At 36.7% G+C, this 21,633-nt stretch overlaps 1 protein-coding gene across 1 annotated transcript in view; it reads right to left on the reverse strand.

Moving 5' to 3' along the window:
• The window catches only part of LOC128681722 (uncharacterized), a 61,699-nt gene that overhangs the window by 6,608 nt on the left and 33,458 nt on the right, over positions 1–21,633 (reverse strand). Inside the window, exons 3-10 of the mRNA XM_053765846.1 lie at positions 10,782–10,890; positions 9,475–9,920; positions 8,528–8,667; positions 7,665–7,893; positions 6,201–6,340; positions 3,966–4,115; positions 2,995–3,172; positions 582–689 (exon numbers count right to left, since the gene is read on the reverse strand). Coding sequence (XP_053621821.1) covers positions 582–689; positions 2,995–3,172; positions 3,966–4,115; positions 6,201–6,340; positions 7,665–7,893; positions 8,528–8,667; positions 9,475–9,920; positions 10,782–10,890 — 1,500 coding nt within the window. The remainder of the gene's footprint in view (positions 1–581; positions 690–2,994; positions 3,173–3,965; positions 4,116–6,200; positions 6,341–7,664; positions 7,894–8,527; positions 8,668–9,474; positions 9,921–10,781; positions 10,891–21,633) is intronic.

The following is a 21,633-nucleotide window of genomic DNA, read 5'->3' on the forward strand; positions in this document are numbered from 1 at the left end:
CAACACATCTCGTGAGAGTGAAAGAAAGAAAGAAAGAAAGAAAGAAAGAAAGAAAGAAAGAAAGAAAGAAAAACTATTTATTTGGTACCACACAATTAGCACAACAATCTTACACTTATATATGAAAAGTGGAATATTAAGCATTTTGATCATAGATCAACGAAAAAGGAAAAAAACTACGAACTAGACGAAGCCTTCTATAATGGGGGTCCCGGGTTCGATCCCCGGACACGTCAAGATGGAAAATGATATTTTTCTGATTGGCCCGGGTCTCGAATGTTTATCTATATATGTATTTGTTGTAAAATATAGTATCGTTGAGTTAGTATCCCATAACACAAGTCTCGAACTTGCTTTGGGACTAGCTCGATCTGTGTGATTCGTAACATATTAATTTATTTACTCTAGAGCATTTAGTTTTGTATGAGATTTTATTTTAACCTCTTGTGGAAAAAATACTTTAAGATGGTAGTGTACCTGTATAACAAGATCACTGTCTCGAATAGACAGACACGGGTTCAATTTCCGCTCGATTTCAATTTTTTTTTTAATCTCATTGTTATTTTCGACACGGTACATACCTGTAGTGACGTCTTCAACGTCTTATAGCACGAAGTAGGTAGTATTGTGGCTTCGTCCCCCTGGTAGAACAGCACTTTCGATGGATGGGTCAGGTCTATCAGCATGCCCTTTAACAAATATATAATACTAGCTTTTATCCACGACTGACTATGTGATGAATGAGAGTAAATATCCGTTTCCCGCGGGAATTTCAGGAAATCCCTTCTTGGTGCTCCCCTACACTGTCCTAGGACCCTACACGCCAAATTTCAGTTTGCTACGCCCATTAGTTTCGGCTGTGCGTTGTCTGTCAGTCGGTCACTCAGTAACGCAAGAGTTTGAATTGTACTATATTTTCAAGAATAATGTAAACTATTCTACAATTCGACTTGGGGCAAAAATACATTTTTGTAAAGCGATAACTTTTGAACCGTTGGTCCGATTTTGATGAAGTTCAAAAGGCATGTAGGATTCGCCTATAGAATTTTTAAGATCGTGGGGCAACAAAATCGACTATACCGTTTTTGAAATATTCACAATTATGTAAAAAATGATTTTGTTCATAAATTTTGACATTTAAAATAATGATGTAATGTCATCCTAAAGCGGTGGTGGTGTAATGGTTAAGACGCCCGCCTGTGGATCGATAGGTTCGAATCCTACTCGTGCCACATGCGTTTGTATACCAATCTGACTCATGTATAGTAGTTTTCATAGACCACCACTTCACAAAACATTGTGAGGAAACCTGCACACTGGTTGATTATTATTAACTTGTGTGTGAAATGGAGAAGGCAATGGCAAACCACTCCATTGATAATGCCAAGAAAGATGTTGTGTGTGTGACCACGAGAAATACGGCTATGAAGAAGAAAGTCGTTTTTATAAGACGTATACGAAACTTTTTTATTTTACGTTGCTAACTTGAAGAACATACTTTCGCATTTGTAATATTAATTAGGACTAATATTATAAATGCGAATGTAAGTTTGCTTGTTCGTTACGGAACTAATAGGTAGTTAAAATAAAATACTTGGAGCTAAGAATTTAGATAATTGTATTTTTCTTAATTCTTACAAATTGGTATAATGAAAAACAGAAATCGAATCGAATGACAGGAAACAAAACAATAGAAAAAACTAGATTTGTAGTGCGCGCGCGCAGGAAAAAAAATTGAAATTGTCGTGTTCGATAGCCATTGGCTGCCGCGCGAGGGGTCGCGGGCGGGACGCGCCTAGTGTTGTGGTGTACTGGCGTAGACACTCTTCACGCTCTATCTTCCATACATGTAGTTTGAAGTATGGACAAGGACATAGGGTACCTTTCATCTCGGTAAATTAACGCGGGCGAAGCCGCAGACAAAAGCTGGTAATAATATAATTTTATGTGTTCAAAGCGCGAAAATCAAAACACATAGATAATCAAAAAAGTTCGACCACACACAGAAAACTCCAGACCAATATCTATAAAAGGAAAAATCTGATACATTCTAGAAATTTCAACAGAATTTTTAGTAGCCAAGGGCTGTAAGGCATCATTGCAGCCCGAGTTCGAGTGTGCAATTGATGCTTACGCCCGAGCCAATTACTCCGCTTTACACCTCGATTGTGAGGTAAGTAGAAAGAAACGTAATTATAAAAAAAACACAAAAACAAACAATATTTGAAGTAAAAGTTTTCTATTCCCGACTTTTTTCATTAAAAAGAACCAAATAAAGAACATTTTAATTTATTTTTTCAAGAACGAAGTTGAACTTCGCCGTTCGATACCTATTTAAAATTGATAACTAAAGTATTGTTCACGTAGAATGGCCATAAAGTTCATTGCTCCCACTTACCGATGACAGAGGTTGACAACATTCGGCTGCCATTTTGTTTGACAGCCGCACAATATATTTATTTGAAATTTGTTTTCTTTGTTAATTTTTTTGTTTGAAATGGAACCATAACCCGGCCCTCTAATGTGGAAAAGCCAAGACTACAGCAGTTAAAACGTAAAGAGTAACAAACCAACACAGTTAGGAAGATATAATTATTAACGTGTACGTTTAAATAAATGTTGACGATTTCTACTGTGAACTTGTATAACCCTGTACCAAGTTACCGAGTTTACACAATTTTGCGATACATTTCATATATTCCAAAACTGTCGATTTTCAAATTGGGAAAACACAGTACGCAGGTGTCAATGGACTTTATTGCCAACCTTATTGAATTCGACTTTATACGATTTGGTCATTGGGTCAGTATGATGGTTAGATGTACGCGAACTTTTTGAAAGAGTGAAGTGTTTTTTTTTTTCAATTACTCACCGCCCTAGAGCTTTTCTAGCTACATAATTACCCCTAGAGCGCTAATTGGTCACCGACAAGCCCCATTTGGGGGTAATAAGGACCTAATTACTGAATATGTGATATGTAAAATATATTGTTACCTCTTCGAATTCAAGTCCGTCGATTTCAGTGCCAGTGGCCAACATGCCAGCTAGAATGGGCAACGGCGCTTGCAACACGTCTCTCTGTATCTCCGAGGGTATCGCCGATATGAGCGGCTGTTGCCACACGAACGGGTACAGCGAAGACTGTAGGGCCTCCATACACGATGATAGTTGACTGGGAAATAAATAAATAAATATTAGGACAAGTCACACAGATTGAGCTAGCCCCGAAGTAAGTTCGGGACTTGTGTTATGGGATACTAACTCAACGATAATATATAATAACAAATACATATATAGATAAACATCCAAGACCCGGGCCGATTAGAAAAAGATCATTTTCCATCATGACCCGACCGGGGATCGAACCCGGGACCTCTCGGTTCAGAGACAAGCACTTTAGCACTGCGCCACCGAGGTCGTCAAACTACTATAATATTATAAATGCGAAAGTTTGTGAGGATATTTGTTACTTTTTCACTCCAAATCTACTGGACGGATTGTTATTAAATTTGGTACACGGGTAGAATATAACCTAGAATAGAACCATACGGTACTTTTTATCCCGAAATTCACACGGGAGCGAAGCCCCGGGGCGCAGCTAGTACAGTATAAAACATAGTCGGTGTCTGTCCATATGTGTGGTTAGATCGTGTGAATTGCTAATCAGAGGATATGGGATATGTCGCGAAACGGTTAAAAATAAGCGGAACGGATTTAGATGCAGGTTTTTTAAGAGTGACATACAAAACGGACAGACAGACACATGACATATTTAGTTATATCCTAAGTTCACATTGTGCGTCAGAGCCTTTCTATAATAATGCGAAAGTATGTTTGTGTGTTTGTTCGTCGGTCATTCACGTCAAAACGGATCAACGGATTGACGTGACATTTTGATGTGAAGATAGTTCGAGAGCTGTACCGTCATAGGCTAGACCGCGGGGTGCAGCTAGTCAAGTTTTTACCTAAGTTTATCGCTGATGATGATGACCTTCCTCTCCAGCAACAGGGAGCCGAACACTTTGATGGCCAGACCCGTTCCTAGGGAGTCCACGAGCGTCGACAGATTGTCCTCGTCGACGCGAGGCTCGATTGGGCGTTTTATTACTGTTTGTCTGTAAAAAAAAAGTATCATAATTAATATAATTATTATTATATAATGTCTGTAAATCTATACTATTACTGTTCGTTGACGACCTCGGTGGCGCAGTGGTAAAGTTCTTGCCACTGAACCGAGAGGTTCCGGGTTCGATCCCCGGTCGGGTCATGATGGAAAATGATCTTTTTCTGATTGGCCCGGGTCTTGGATGTTTATCTATATATGTATATGTTATAAAAATATAGTATCGTGGAGTTAGTATCCCATAACACAAGTCTCGAACTTACTTTGGGGCTAGCTCAATCTGTGTGATTTGTTCTAATATATTTATATTTATTTATTTTTTATTTATTACTGTTCGCTGCGAAATTATACCTCGTGAACACAGGAAATTTTTACAAAATTATGAATATTTCAAAATCGGACCAACGGTTCGAAATTTATCGCGTTACAAACATACATACACATGCATACATACAAAAAAAATATTTTTGCCCCAAGTAGAATGTTAGAACTCGCGTTTCGCTCGCTCGGTCAATTATAAAGAGGTAAGCGTTTGTGAGTTTGTATGTCTACTGAAATTGTAAGAAACAATAATGGTAAGCCCTTCTGTCATGATAGGTACCAACGCTGTTCAAATGAGTTTCTTTCGGCATTTCTTCTCAGCAGTGGTCGTTCCTAAATGCCAGTAGTTTGTAGCTTGTGAGAAATAACTATTTAATATAAAAATTGACGTGAAAAAGTGCCTGTGAAGGTCTAATTTATGAATAAATTATTTGAATTTGAAAGGATTAAATTCTTTCACCATTAAATAAATAAATAATAAATAAATATATTAGGACAAATCACACAGATTGAGCTAGCCCCAAAGTAAGTTCGAGACTTGTGTTATGGGATACTAACTCAACGATACTATATTTTATAATAAATACATATATAAATAAACATCCAAGACCCGGGCCAATCAGAAAAAGATCGTTTTCCATCATGACCCGACCGGGGATCGAACCCGGGACCTCTCGGTTCAGTGGCAAGAATCTTACCACTGCGCCACCGAGGTCGTCAAAAAACCATTAGAAAGGTTACCATTATCATAGATTGCTATAGGCTATATTTTATCTCAAAATTAACACGGGAGCGAAGCCCCGGGCAGTATCTAGTAATATATTATATATGTGGCGTTCAAAACACCACTGGGTATAGATTCTAGTTTCAGAGATATTTGAGACTTTGTGGAAAAAAAGCTTGAAAATCGGCATTTTGCGATTTTAATACATTTTAATGCAATATTCAAAGGAAAATTGCAATTGTATGTTTAGTAACTAGAACTCAGTTTAAACATTCTGTTTCCCGACAATTTGACTTTTGTAAGTAAACTTTGAGTTTTTTTTTTTCAATAATAAATGTGAATAAAATCAATTGTTTTTTTTTTTTAATTCCATATGTTCACCCAACTGTTTAACTATCTAAATACAGGCTTAACTCAATACCACTCAAGTGGTACCTAAACGCTTGGAACGTCACATATATAGGGCATATCACAAAACACTGGTATCAAACGCAAAACCTCCCAAAGACTACTTGGGTACATCAAAACAAGCAACTTTTATTCTACGACTTTTCGTGATTCGTAGTTTTTTTTTTTTTTTATAAAAAAAAAAATACAATCTAATTCGCGATTCTACACATGGTAACTGTATGTAATAGCCAAGCAACGCGAGACAGTACACGAGCGTTGTGTAGCGGAATCGAACATAGAGTTAACGTTTTATAGAAACGACATTAAAACTAAAAAATGTTTTTTTTTCTGTATTTACTACGTTTAGACAAAAGTCGTAGAACAAAAGATGTTAGTCTCTATGTACCTTATGCGCCTTTGGAAGGTTATGTGTTAGATACCAGTACCCATGATTAATTATAAGGTTTGGGCACACAAGCCAACATCAAAATTGTGTCATATTTTCATTATCCTAACTAATATTATAAATGGGGAAGTATGTTTGTTTATTACCCCTTCACGCTTAATCAACTTTGTTTTGCGTTGTGGTTTTACCCGCTCGAAGCCAGGACGGGTCACTAATTAATATATAAAGAAACTCACCTAGTTTCATAACCGAGTGTGATCCGTTTAGTGTTATTATTGTTCTCGAAGTCCAAAAATCGAGGAAACTCTTCCTTATCTTCTTCACTTTTGCCCCCGCTTCTTCTCAGATCCGGCATGGTCTGGCATTTCAGATGATCCTGTAGATTAATTTTTTGAAAATTTACATTATAGTATCATCATGGGGTGCCATCTTCGAATTGAAGTTTGGAGGTCAGCATACGGAACCTCCTCGCGGCTTTGGGCCGCTATTTGCAGTTGGTTGTATCAAGTCCGGTCCAATGCTTTATGTCGTCGAACCACATTCGTCGAGGGCGGCCAGGAGGTCTTTTGCCAGGGATTTTGCCTTCAAGAATCAGTCTGTACATTATGTACTTTGAGATATTATTAGAAAAATAAATGTTAGAAACAATAATGGTAAGCCCTTCTGGCATGATAGGGACCGACACTGTTCAAATGAGTTTCTCTTTCGGCACAAATTGACAAAATTGACGTCAAAAAATTACTTAAACTAAGTCTACTGCCGGCTTCCAAAGCGCAGGTGAAGAAGAAGCGGCGCAACAAACTTCACCGCAGCCTTTTCTCCAAGGACGTCAATTAACAAATTAGGTCTTATATATATATTAAAAATTAGGAGGACGAATTTACATCATTATTAAAAATGTCAAAATTTAAATGAATAAATAAAATAAAAGTTGTATTTCCAATAAAATTATTGAAAATTGTCACACATATATATACGCGTTTTGTATATTTAGCTTTTCTTTATATATATATAAAGAAAAAGCTAAATATACAAAACGTACGTCTCAGCAGTGGTCGTTCCGATATTCCAATAGTTTGTAGCTTGTGAGAAATAACTATTTCATATAAAAGTTTACGTGAAAAAGTGCCTGTGAAGGTCTAATTTCTGAATAAATGATTTGAATTTGAATTTAATTAAGTTTCAGCATACACATATTTATTTTAAAACATAGCCATTAGTAGTACCGTGTGGTTCCGCCTTAGAATAGTACCACTATATGCATATATTCCCGTGGATGTCTCGCGAGGTAACTAAGAAATACACAGACTTAGTGGATGATAGGTAACAATAACATTCCCAAAGATGCTTAACCTCCACTATCGCAGTCCATTTCCGGTCACCTATCCCTAAACCGACCGTTGCTACAGACGCTTAACCTAAACTATCTCACTGCCCTACTGAGCCCTTCCATAAAACTTTAAAGAATAATCTAATAAAATCAAATTACTTGTCGCTCGTCAACCGAAACTGACCATTGCTAAAGATGCTTAACAAAATAACATTTTACGAGTCGGTTCGATATATTTGTAACAATAAATGGAGACTTGGTTGGTTCCTATATTAATTAGTTAAGTTACATTTTATCAAACTGTGTTTTCCAAAATAAAAAAAGATATGAAAAAAAAATATATATATATATATATTAAAAATCCAATGACCTGTTTGTCCGTCACCAGAGTGAGCAGCAACTCCCCGCCGGGCGGCGGCAGCGCGGCGCGCAGCAGCCGGCGCAGCAGCGCGCGCGCGCGCAGCTCGGGCCCGCCGTGCTGCGCCTCTATCTCGCGCAGCACCTTGTAGTAGAACCCAGGTGCTCTGTACTTGCTGATCACGCAGTAGCACAGAGGGAGACAGGTTGTGGCGCCCTCTGGCAGCACCCGGCGGCAATAACTGATTGAGATAAAAGATATTTTCGTTTGCATAACGCGTGTTAATCGTCAAACTAATTTTATAAATGCCAAAGCTTGTCACCTCTTCACGCTCTATCTACTAGACCGATCTTCTTGAAATTTTGCATACATGTAATTTGAAATACGGAGAAGGACATAGGATATGTTTCATGCCGGCAAAAGCTATTGTTCCCGTGGGAATTGCGAAAAACCTGTATTAGAATACAGGTTTTTCGCAAATACCCTAAATAATAAAATATTATAGGTGGCACTAAATGCTAAAAAAATTGCAATAAAAACACTAGATGGCGCTGTGTGTATTTTAAATAAGCTATGGATATTTTATTTCAACTATCCCATTAATACAAAAAACATTTAAGCGGACGAAGCCGCGTGTAAAGAGCTAGTCCTATTAATATTATAAATACCAAAATTTGTGAGGATGTATGTGTGTGTGTTTGAAACTCTTTCACACAAAATCTACCAGACAGATTATTATGAAATTCGGTACACGTGTGGAATACAACCTGGAATAACACATACGACAATTTTTATCCCGAATGTCCCACGGGTGCGAAGCCCCGGGGCGCAGCTAGTCACATATAAAGTACAGTGAATTGCAAGTCACAACATACCCGTAAGCTCTCTCCCCCCTCTCTGTAGTAAGCACTAAGGAATAACACTGAGCGCTTGCGTCTGGGGACCATTCGCCGCGCTGCGCCCAGCTCAATGTTTCAGGAAATATCAGATTCTCAATGTGTGGAGGGACGGAGACCTGTGACAAATTTAATCATAATTAAACTCAGGCATGAAAGGCATACAATTTTATGTCATAATTTTACATGGCATACTTTTTGAGTTTATTCATTACAAACAAAAAAAAATACAAAACTTTACTCTTTATAATATTAGTATGGATAGCCCTGAAGCGCACGAAATTACGATAATATAAGTATTATTTTATATATATTACAACCAATGATAAACGGCGGGTAACACCGCGGGGCGTAGCTAGTAACTCATGAAATGGAAAAATATGTAACTTCGTCAAAAAATTCCATTAAAACTAAATCAATATGTGATTTGAACATTAATAAAAATGTATGAGCAATAGAATCTAAGAATATCGATATGTGTCACACATATACATAGCTATATACTAACGACCGACCTCAAGACACATGCCGACGCGAATGCGTGAACATTGCGCAGTTTGTACGAGTGCTTTTATTTACCGCAATGAGAAACCAGCAATGTATACCGAATTCGCCAAACTTTGGCAAACTGTTCGACGACAGTATACAGCCGGCAAAGATTTTTTAATATTTACTATGGGACCCTAGTAATTCTATCTAATTTTAGAATACTAGATGTTGCCCGGGGATTCGCTCCTGTCGAAATTTTGAGATAAAACATAGCCTATAGCAATCTTGGATAATGTAACTTTCTAATGGTGATAGAATTTTTGAAATCGGTTCGGTAGTTTCGGAGATTACCCGCCTCAAACATACAAAATCACAAAGCCACAAACGCTTACCTCTTTTTAATAATAGTATAGATAAAAGAAACAAAAATGTATTACCTCACTAGGAAAAACACTTTTCACATAAGCTTGGCCAGTCATATAATTCAACCCAACCAATAGACACATACTGAAAAGTCCCTTATCTTCACTCTCCAATGGTATTTCCACACAGCCAGTTTTTCCATCGATACTCAAATTATCGACACTGCCGTCACTACAATCCATAGACAACGCGTTACCGCTGTCATCGGTCAAGTTGATTTTCGAATCGGTCGATTCCATTTTGTCTTTGGCCAAATTGTTTTGAGATGTTCTGAAGCTCTTCCACGAGCGGAATGTAGAATATGGATTGTCTATGACTTCGGATTTGAAGGAGCAGATAGAAGTTTGGTGTCTATATCTATTCTTTATGTTCTTGTTGTCGAGGTACGCCACTCGGGATGAGACTCGACGTACGTAGTTTTTCCTCTTTTCTGTTAAACTTCTTGTTATTTTTACTGATTCTGTAATGAAAAGAAGCAATGTTATTGAAAAGGTTGATATCCACACGTTCCTTAGAGAGATGACCTTAATTTAATAAAATATCGGTAAACTATTTACCGATATTTTTCCGATATTGCAACATCGTTTAATGACAAATAGACTAGGTACCTATGTACAAGGTACAAAAGTAAATAAAAATAATAACACAACACTATTTTTTCATTCTGTCAGGTAGAAAGTAAATTTAGCTAACGGTTCATGAAATCACTAATAAAAAATATTTTATTAACTCTTCAAAAGCCTTTGACAGAATTAATCACGGTTTTATTTATTATTAAACTAATATCACAAAGAATTTAAACTAATTTTCTGCGCTTGATTCATTTCAACACTCATTTAGAAATATTTTAATCATATTTATTGTCGCTTTAAACGATTATCTGTTAGTTTTAGATCTGGAGCGCTCAGGGCTCTCAACTAGGCTCTCTTCTGTTTGGTCATAACCTTTGAATTATAATATTACTTAAAAAGTATAATTTATATAGTAGTTGACAAGCCGGTCCCTGGTCGAATCCTCCTCTTGCCTTAAGAATTATTAAGTAATTTTGCGACCACCTTATTCTTGGCTTTATAACGTTGGTGTAAATCGTATTTTGGCTACCACAGGACAGACTTGTAGTCTAGTGTAGGGCAAACTGCTAAACTTTTTAAGCTTATATGTGTGCGTTAATTAATTAACTCATACTTTTATTCACTTCCATCAATAAAAAAATAAGAGTGATTTTCAAATTAAATAATCATTAGCTTCTATATAACTTCTGGCGTACCGCAGGGTTCTCACCTAAGCCCTTTGCTGTTCAGTTTAAGCGAAAATATATTACCTTCACTGGTGGCGTTGTCCGCATCAGTCGGGAAGCTTCCTGGCTTGTTGTCTTCCATGTTGCACGCCGCCGTCACTGTCTCGTAGATCTCGTTCATGAGACGATTCAACTGTAGCAGGAAAAATAACACATACAATTGTCATGTTAATAATAAGTCTATAAATAGGCTCCTCACACAAATCAGCTGAAGCAACGAGATCGTGTCTAAGTCCCCACTTAGACATGATCTTGTTGCTTCAGGATACAGAGGATACAGTGGTACTTCCTCCAAATTATGGCACAGGTAAGGGTCTGGGGCAAGGCAAGTTAAGACAGATGCCGCCACAAAGTAAGACGACACCGATACAGCACTAGTTGTGGCGTACAGCTTCTCTAGCGTGCTACCTGACTCAATTTTCTCATTTTAAATTGGCTGGATGTACCATAGAACGGAGTGTTTTGTTACGAGTCAAAAATTTTATCAAAACTATGTGTACTGCCGATTTCCAAAACGCAGATAAATTAGCGTTGCAACAAACTTCAGCCTTGCAATTCAATTAAAGACTTTTAATGAACGAAGGTGGGTCTTTGTCCCTCCCTCTACATTTTTTTATTTAGCATTGCGTTTTATATATCGATGACGTTATGAGGTCATCAGAAGTCACAATTGGATCGCAGTTTTTTTCTTGATACGACCCCTTATCGGGTTGTTTAAATTAATTTGCTCAATCGACCGTTATCGACTCATTGTATTCTTTGATTACACAATGTGTTATCTTGTGACCTTTCGCAAGGTAATCTGTAACGGCCATAATGTATGACACAGCGGTTTTAATTGATTATTTTCTTGAATCAGGCATCAACTTTATATTTTCAAAATCGTGTCGCTGGTAACTAGACACTTTTGAAAATTGGAATATTTATTTATTATCAATTTATGTACGCAAGAAACTTATAAATATATTAGGACAAATAACACAGATTGAGATAGCCCCAAAGTAAGTTCGAGACTTGTGTTATGGGATACTAACTCGACGAGACTATATTTTATAACAAATACATATATAGATAAACATCCAAGACCCGGGCCAATCAGAAAAATATCATTTTCCACCATGACCGTTGAATCGAATAGCCGGGAGGCTATATTTGGCAGTCGATAAAACTGTTGTTGTATCTCTAGTTGTCAGACCATTGTCACTGTCACGCATATCATTCCTTGACGACATCAAGCCAGCACTTGGGTTTGCCCCTGTCAGGCATTTGTTCTGTATGCAATTTCCTGTTTTAAGTAAGAGAACCAACGAACACTGTCTACTGGAGTCTGTCTATTGTCTATGGGCATGAAAGCTGCCGCGATTGCGCGAATTCATGTTGAACTATAACTATAGTCCATCTAGGGAACTAGATACACCTATCAATCATGAAAAACATATTGTTTATATTGTATTCGGGTTATCGTAGGCGATATCGGAGGCGAGGTATTTTCCGATAGTTTACGACGTTTATAGCAACAATGTCGTCACTGTACCCATATAAAAACTGGCACTGATCTTTCAGAATTCTTCATTAGAGGCTCAAAGTCATCGTTTATTCAGAAATGATAGGGGAGGTATCATTTCTGAATGAACGACGACTTTGAGGTGAGGACTTTGTGGAGGTTTTCACGTCATACTCTAAATTAAATGATATTTATCAAAGTTACATTTCGGAACGACCACCGCCGAGATTACCGAATGAAACTAATTTAAACAGTATTTGTCCCTATCATATCAGGGCTTATCATAATTATTTTAAATACATTTTTTTCCCAGTATAATATAACAAAGTTTAAACAAATAAAGTACATGGTCAAAAAGTATATGGAAACATATTACGATTGAGTTCCAAATCTACACCTTTTAGCTGTGGTTTACCCGCGTAGAAAACGTGTTTTAACCCCGACAGTCAGAGAGTCATAAGTTTAACATGTCTGTGTATCTGTATGTCTGTCTGTGGCATCGTGGCAGCCAAACGACTGGACCGATTTTGACCTAGCTTTTTTCATTTTGAAAGAGAATTAAATAGTGTTTTAGCTGTGTTTGGAAAATGTGTGTTTAGCCGTTTGGATAACGTCAGCTCTTTTCTAGCTAATGAGGGGCTGCCAGGAACTTCGATCGGGGATTTCATTAACTTTTAATTTGATTTTACTAGCTTTTATTAATAATTTTTATTTTTTATAGTTGGTCGCGTCGTATAGGAAGGTGAAATCGATGGCGGAGGACAGAATTAGATGGAAAATGCTCCACCGACAAGAAGAAAGTTCTTAAATTAATTGATGATGAGCTTTCATTCCCGGTCCCGGGTTCGAATCCCGGTCGGGTCATGATGGAAAATGATCTTTTTCTGATTGGCCCGGGTCTTGGATGTTTATCTATATATGTATTTGTTATAAAATATAGTATCGTTGAGTTAGTATCCCATAACACAAGCCTCGAACTTACTTTAGGGGCCAGCTCAAACTGTGTGATTTTGTCCTAATATATTTGTATATCCTAATATTTCATTAAAGTTGCAAAACTATGTCTCGAGTTTTGGGATCTTGCAAATCAATTTTGAAGCAGATATCTTCAGCCGATTGCGTTGATATTACGTACGGCAGAAATTAATAGCAAATTCAAATTCAAATCATTTATTCAGAATGTAGACCTTCACAGGCACTTTTTCTCGTCAATCTTTATATTTATAGTTATTTCTCACAAGCTACAAACTACTGGCATTTCGGAACGACCACTGCTGAGAAGAAATGCCGAAAGAAACTCATTTGAACAGTGTTGGTCCCTATCATGCTAGATCGGCTTACCATTATTGTTTCTTACAATGTTTTTTTTTTTTTAATAATATATAAAAGTACATAATGTACATAGTCAAAAGGTATATCAAAACAGGTTATGATTGTGATCCGAGTGCTGATTATAATATATATATATCGATGTGATATATAGCTCGATTGGAGGGCAAGCCCTAACTGAACAACAGTTTTGTAGGCGTGGCTGACTCATAAAATGCAATGTGTTCTAATTGACCTAGGGCGTTGCATTGTCACTAACTTTGCTGTGATACTTCAAACTTGTGATGTAACATAAGTTTTTTTTACAAAAAATACATTTTTGACTTTTGTTGTTATCGTGGAGATCACATCCGTGCAGTAAACTGTTGAGAGTAGAGTTAACTCGTCGGGGGCCGATCCTGGGTTCACCATCAGGTCAATAGTATCACGATAATGCATTGCAATCCAAATTAAACGCGTGCACAAAATTTCCGCTCAATCGGTTGAAGATATCTGCTTCAAAGTTGAGTTGCAAGATTCCACCCGAACATACATGACATGCATATAGTGATAGTGATAAAACAGTACAAACCATAACAAGAAGCCATTGTTTTCATTAAAAAAAAAACCCACCGCAATCCAAAAATAAACTATGCAATTGAAATCACAACATATTCTGTTATTATTTCTGTATTATCTCTATTCAACACACATCCTGTTTAGACACTGCACTTTTTAAAAATTTTTTACATCAAATCACACTTTGTTACCAATAATTTAATACCAATAAACATTTAAAGTTATTTCAAACGCCCTTTTTTTAATTCTTACATTTTCAACAAAAAAATATATATTTAATCTCCAAGTAGTTATAACTACAAATAAATATTTATTTATATAAAATAAATAGACTCGTTTGTAACATACGTTTGGACTCAAAGTAAACATATAGCTTACTGAATATATTATAATATTCAAAGATAACATGGATGTGATCATACAAGAGCAAACATAAAATATTTATGTAAGTATATATAATTATATATTGCACCCATATAGCATTCTCCGTATGACCCAAAGAAAATGCTTTTGTACTTTTAAAAATATATTTTTGTGCAATAAAGCTTAAATAAATTGTGATTTTTGGATGAAGGAAGGGGAGGCCTTTGCCCACCTGTGGGATACAACTACAGGCTACAAAAAAAAGGCTTACATCAAATATAGCACGTACAGTACATATTTTATATTGAGTGTTTCCAAGGAAGGTTCACGTCCCGCGAGCTGTTGTATAATGACGACCGAATCTTTAAGTTGTAAATTTTCTTTTTTAGGCTGACCCCGATATTCGCGAAAAGACCGGGAACACACGAAAATGAGAAAGACAGAGATGAGAGAGAGAGAGAGAATATTTTATTTTGAGTAAAATTACGACAAATTACGTAGAGTCCAATTAATATTTGCGAGTTTTTTTTTTTATTTGTTACTGTGTCTTTTATTAAGACGCGGTTTAATTATATACAAATAAAAGCACCCATAATAATCTACGCAATGTTAATTGTTCAGAGGACAGTGTGTTCGAGGAGTGGGCAATAGATGCATATATAGGGACCAACACTGTTCAAATGAGTTTCTTTCGGCATTTCTTCTCAGCAGTGGTCGTTTCGAAATGCCACTAGTTTGTAGCTTGGGAGAAATAACTATAAATATAAAAATTGACGAGAAAAAGTGCCTGTGAAGGTCTAATTTCTGAATAAATGATTTGAATTTGAATTTGCACGTAGCTCGCCCAGTTAAGAAAAAAAAATTACAAATTAATTAAATCACATAGTATTTGTTAAAAAATACTTTACATACTCGACAAGAGATGGCGCTTTGTATTTTTAAAACGCGGTATGGTTTTGTTTTGTCCCACCATTGTATAGTTACATAATCACAAATAATGTGTTTTGCGTCACGATCGCCAAACCGATGTTGTGTCATCGTAAATTTTTACAGACCTGGGGGCTTACCATCATCTCTTAATGCGATCCAATTCAGGACCTGAACTGATCTGCATCAGTAATTCGTACCATCAAGTTGACATAACGATCTACTATAGGTAGTCACCTAAAAAATAGGCCGTTTCGATTTCATTCACTCATTTTGCATACAATTCGGTACCATGATGTGCATTGAGAACGTAAACTGGATCGCGTATCTGTCAAAATACGCGATTCAAAAAAAGTTACTATTTCTGATTGATTACCACGAAAGAAGTCCCACAGACGTGGCGCTACTGTCGCTGAAAACAATGACGTGGTCTATCTGGTATTGATAGTTCCTAGTTTTGCCACTCCATCGTGGTACGGTTTTTATGTTCCGAAGTTTGTGTTTAGTGTTATGATTATGATCGACAAATTTGTTAGTCTAGATTATATTGTAATTGAAATATTTTATTTAATTGTGTTTTGTATTTACTTCAGTCATGTAACTAACACAAAGATAATAATATACATTTTAATTTTAAGTAACAAAAAAATACATATTGTTTGCTCAATATGGTAAGAATTTGATATCGGAACGCAACTCTTGAAACGAGATAAAATATATAGTCCCAGTTCCTTCCTAAACAGTCTGGCACAAATACATGGGTGTACGCTCGACTTTTTGGGAAGGAACTGGGCAAATACTGGACGTAGACGGGTATCTCTGTTAATAAGGTCAAATAATTACGACAATTGTAATATAATACAGGGAAATAGTGATTTCAGTCACGTCCGACTGTTCTAGAACATTCTTTAATTCTTTGTTATAAATCCTACTGATATTATAAATGCGAATGTTTGCGAGGATTTGTGTATGTTTGTTACTATTTCACGCAAAATCTACTAGAGTGATTGGTTTGAAAATCGGTACACGGGTAGAATATAACCTGGAATACCACAAAGAGAACATTGCATCCCGAAATTTCCGAGGCGCAGCTAATTAAAAATAAAAATATGTAGGAAATAATATTAAGCCCTTCTGGCATGATAGACCAACACTTTTTAAATAAGTTTCTTTCGACATTTCGCCTCAGCAGTGGGTCGTTTCGAAATGTTTGTTGTGATGGTCTAATTTCTGCATAAATGCTTTGGCTTTGCGAATCTTTAGGAAGAAATGGAAGGATTTAGGGTAGATTTTTGCCCGGAAATAGGCTCTGTTAAATAGAATTTAGTGGTAAATAATCTAATTTCAAATTAAATCACATTTATTCAGAAACTAGACCATCACAGGCTTTGCCGTCATATCCTTAATTAAATAATATTTATCAAAGCTACTGTTTGTATTAAAGCTAATATCAATTAATTTCTTATGACATATTCTCGAAAACGAATAAGCCAAAATGTTTGGCAGGTCTGTCACAATCTACCTAAGATTGTAACAGGTCCGCAGGACATCCGTAAGAATCTGTGAAACTATTTTTTGCTAGAAAAATTGTGGAAATGATTAGCCTCGTTTGTATACAGTTAATAGATAAAGTTATAGTCCAGGCAGTGGTATTGAATCTAATACTTGAAGGTCGACCTTATCCAATACACGCCCTATAGGGTGCGGTTAGGGTTGTTTATCAGAGTTACTGGTATCTAACGCATAACCTTCCAAAGGCGCATAAGACTAACATCTTTTGTTCTACAACTTTTGTCTAAACGTAATAAATACAAAAAATAATAATTTTTAGTTTTAATGTCGTTTCTATAATACGTTAACTCTATGTTCGATTCCGCTACATAACGCTACTGTACTGTCTCGTGTTGCTTGTCTATTACATAGAGTTAAGATGTGTCAAATCGCAAATTAGATTGTTTTATATGAAAAAAAGCTACGAATCACGAATAGTTGTAGAATGAAAGTTGCTTGTTTTGATGTACGAAAAGTAGTCTTTAGGTTTTGCGTTTGATGGCAGTAACCCTGTATAGACGTGATTTACTATGGTTACAATAATTTCATCGTGTGATTCTTGCCTAGAATTGGTACTATATGGATTCGGTATACATTGCCGGTTTTTCATTGCGGTAAACAAAAGCACTCATACTAAAAACGTAACTCTTAGACAAGTGATGTAAGAAACCAGATAATGATATATGGCTAGTTATCGCATATAAGGTAATTATTTATTTAAATAAATAAATATATCAGGACAAATCACACAGATTGAGTTAACCCCCAAGGAAGTACGAGACTTGTGTTATGGGATACTAACTCAACGATACGATACGACTATATTTTATAACAAATACATATCATACATCCAAGACCCGGGCCAATCAGAAAAAAATCATTTTCCACCATGACCCGACCGGGGAACGAACCCGGGACCTCTCGATTCAGTGGCAAGAACTTTACCACTGCGCCACCGAGGTCGTCAAACAAATGTACATTTAGGGATAGTGTCCTTAAATGTATTCCACAATAGAATTCGGAACTAAGTATTTACATTGCATTATAAATGATAATAGTGCAATTATGATCGTATCAATAGATGTAGTGTTTCAATTTTCATCAAAATACTAGTCGATAGTGAGGGTTTCACTCCCGTGGGAATATCGAGGTAAAAGCCATCAAGCCAGCGCTTGGGTTTGCCCCTTCAGCCAGGGCCAGGCGGGAGCGGCATAGCCAGATATTTCTTCCCTACGTAATCAGATGCCTAAGCTATTTGTCCCTTAATCGCCTCTTTGACATCCACGAGCTGGATGTAGTGGTCCTACTCTAGTATTCATTATATGTTACGATATATAAGTAACTAGCTGCGCCTCGGGGCCTCGCTCCCGTGGGAATTTCGGGATAAAAAGTACCCTATGTGTTATTCCAGGTTATATTCTCCCAGTGTACCAAATTTCATAACAATCCGTCCAGTAGATTTCGCGTGAAAGTGTATCAAACACACAATACATCCTCACAAACTTTCGCATTTATACTATTAGTAGGATGAGCAATGAGGCACTGTGATTAGACCTAATTATTCAACAAGTGTTACTATAATAGAATGCGTATATACTTGATGATGTAAGTGAGATTTGCAATCTGTGTTAAAACGGACTATTGTTTTGTTTCCTTACACATTTATCCAACAAAGTCCTCCTGCCGCGTCTGTCTGTTTATTCGCGATAAACTCAAAAACTACCAGACGATTTTTGTAAGGTTTTCACCAATATACAGTGTCATTCCTAAGGAAGGTTTAGGTATGTAATTTATTATAGTTTTACCCGAGCGAAGACGGGCCGTTAATAAAATCGTAAATACAACAATATTTATTTTAAAGAATTTCAAAATAAAACCGGCCAAGTGAAAGTCGGATTCGCGTACAAAGAGTTCCGTATCATCCTTACTAATTATAAAACAAAGTCCTCTGCCGCGCCTGTCTGTCTGTACGCGATAAACTCCAACTGAAAATCAGTATATTGCTCCTAGTGTAATAACATCACTGAGTTGTGGCCTGTTTAGATTACTGCAGCACACACACCCATAATCACTTTTTGTACTTACCCACGTTGTTATTTTTAATTTTTTTTTTCTTAATTTTCTTTTTTGGTTATTATGTGTGTGTCTGTAGTTTTTTGAATAAACTTATTTCTATTTCTATAAACTCAAATACTACCTATAACTAGGTATATATTGGTAAAAACCGCACGGATTTTCGTACGTTTTTCACCAATATATAGATTGATTCCCGAGGAAGGTTTAGGGGTATAATTTATTACGTTTTTACCCGAGCGAAGCCGCTAGTCATTTATATAAATCACATTTATTGTATGGGCCCCTCAAATATTTATTTTGTAATGTTGATTAGTTGTATTAGCTTTGTTTTGTATGTTGTTATAGCGATAACAGAAATATATAATCTGTGAAAATTCCAACTGCTAATATATTAGGACAAATCACACAGATTGAGCTAGCCCCAAAGTAAGTTCGAAATCAAAATCAAATCATTTATTCAGAAATTAGGCCTTCACAGGCACTTTTTCACGTCATAATCTAAATTAAATGATGTTTACCAAAGCTACAAACTACTAGCATTTCGGAACGACCACTGCTGAGAAGAAATGCCGAAAGAAACTCATTCAAACAGTGTTGGTCCCTATTATGCCAGAAGGGCTTACCATTTTTTATATATAAATTTATGTATAATTTTTTATCAGTAATATAACATTAAGTACATAATAAAGTACATGGTCAAAAGGTATACTGAAACATATTATGATTGTGATCAAGTGCTGATGAAAGGAAAATATATATATACTTATATATATATGTATAATTAACCAAACAAAAAAAAAAAAACTTTTAATAAAAGATCGAGCTGACCAGTTCCCCCGGCAGCACCCGTTCACGAGTTGACGCGTGAGTCAGCCATCGCGAAGCTCAACCACAATAGAGGGAACCTCCCGAACCGATCCACGACGAGACTTGTGTTATGGGATACTAACTCAACCATACTATATTTTACAACAAATACATGTACAGATAAACATCCAAGACCCGGGCCAATCAGAAAAAGATCATTTTCCATCATGACCCGACCGGGGATCGAACCCAGGACCTCTCGGTTCAGTGGCAAGAACTTTACCACTGCGCCACCGAGGTCGTCGATAAACTATCACGGTTCATGATAGAGAATCACCTGGTAACAGACAGACAGAAGCGGTGGTGGTGTAATGGTTAAGACGCCCGCCTGTGGATCGAAAGGTCCCAAGTTCGAATCCTACTCGTACCACATGAGTTTGTATACCAATCTGACTCATGTATAGTTGTTTTCATAGATCACCACTCGCTTCTGGTGAAGGAAAACATCGTGAGGAAACCTGCACACTGGTTGATTATTAACTTGTGTGTGAAATGGAGAAAGCAATTGCAAACCACTCCATTATTAATGCCAAGAAAACTGTTGTGTGTGTATAATTGCTCTTAACGACGACGACACTCAGCCATAAGGAATACGACTATGAAAAACAGACATACAAACGGTCAGAATGATGGATCTTAGTAATCGAGTCAGTTTTACCATACGGGTGCGGAACCCTGAATATAAAAGCCAGGCTATTTTTACGACAATGTCATTTTTGGTCACGCTTTCTATGAATGGCGACATACATACAAGTTTGCATGGGAAAGTATGTCAGAGATATTCATTGTGTATTTTTGACAATAACTGCACATCTGAAGCATTAAAACGTCATGAAAACATTCGAAGTGCAGAAGACAAAGTAGGTGAGCGGATCCTCAGCTCCGAAGCTCTATGGCGGCGGAAGAAACCGGCCGAAGTGAGAAATCAAGAGAGAAAACAAATTCTCCTACACAACTGAAAATGACGACCTCGGTGGCGCAGTAGTACCGCTTGCCTCTGAACCGAGTGGTCACGGGTTCGATCCCCGGTCGGGTCATGACGGAAAAATGATATTTTTCTGATTGGCCCGGGTCTTGGATGTGTATCTATATATGTATTTGTTATAATTTTATATAGTATCGTTGAGTTAACATCTCATAACACTTCTGAGCGACTCCCCATGCTGCAACTACGGCTGTGACGTCTGGGCAGCTTGAAAAATAAACCTTAATTTTCAAAATTCCGGTAGAAGTCAACCCTCAGCTTGAATCACTTTGGGTATGCTGTTGTTACCTATTTATTGGCTCAAAGCTTTTAATCTCGTATGACAACAACTATGGAGTCCAAAATTGAAGCGAATTTTCAACTTGGGGCAAAAATACATTTTTTGTATGCATGTTTGTAACGCGATAACTTTCGAACCATTGGTCTGATTGTGATGAAATTTAAAAGTTATGTAGGTACTGTCAATAGATTTTTTAAGTTCGTGGGGCATCAAAATCGGTTAAGTCATTTTTGAAATATTCCCAATTATGTAAAAATTTGAGTTACACACAGGTACAGTATGTTTTGTCACTATCGCACTTTACAAAATTGGGCATTGACAGAACGAGACAAAATATATTTTAGCTTAAAAAATAGCATAACAATGTACATATGTGTTATCCTTCTTATGAATATCAGTATTTGTTACTAAACATCTTATTAATAGCTAAACAATA

This window comes from Plodia interpunctella, chromosome 28 (genome assembly GCF_027563975.2).
Source record: "Plodia interpunctella isolate USDA-ARS_2022_Savannah chromosome 28, ilPloInte3.2, whole genome shotgun sequence".
NCBI lineage: Eukaryota > Metazoa > Arthropoda > Insecta > Lepidoptera > Pyralidae > Plodia > Plodia interpunctella.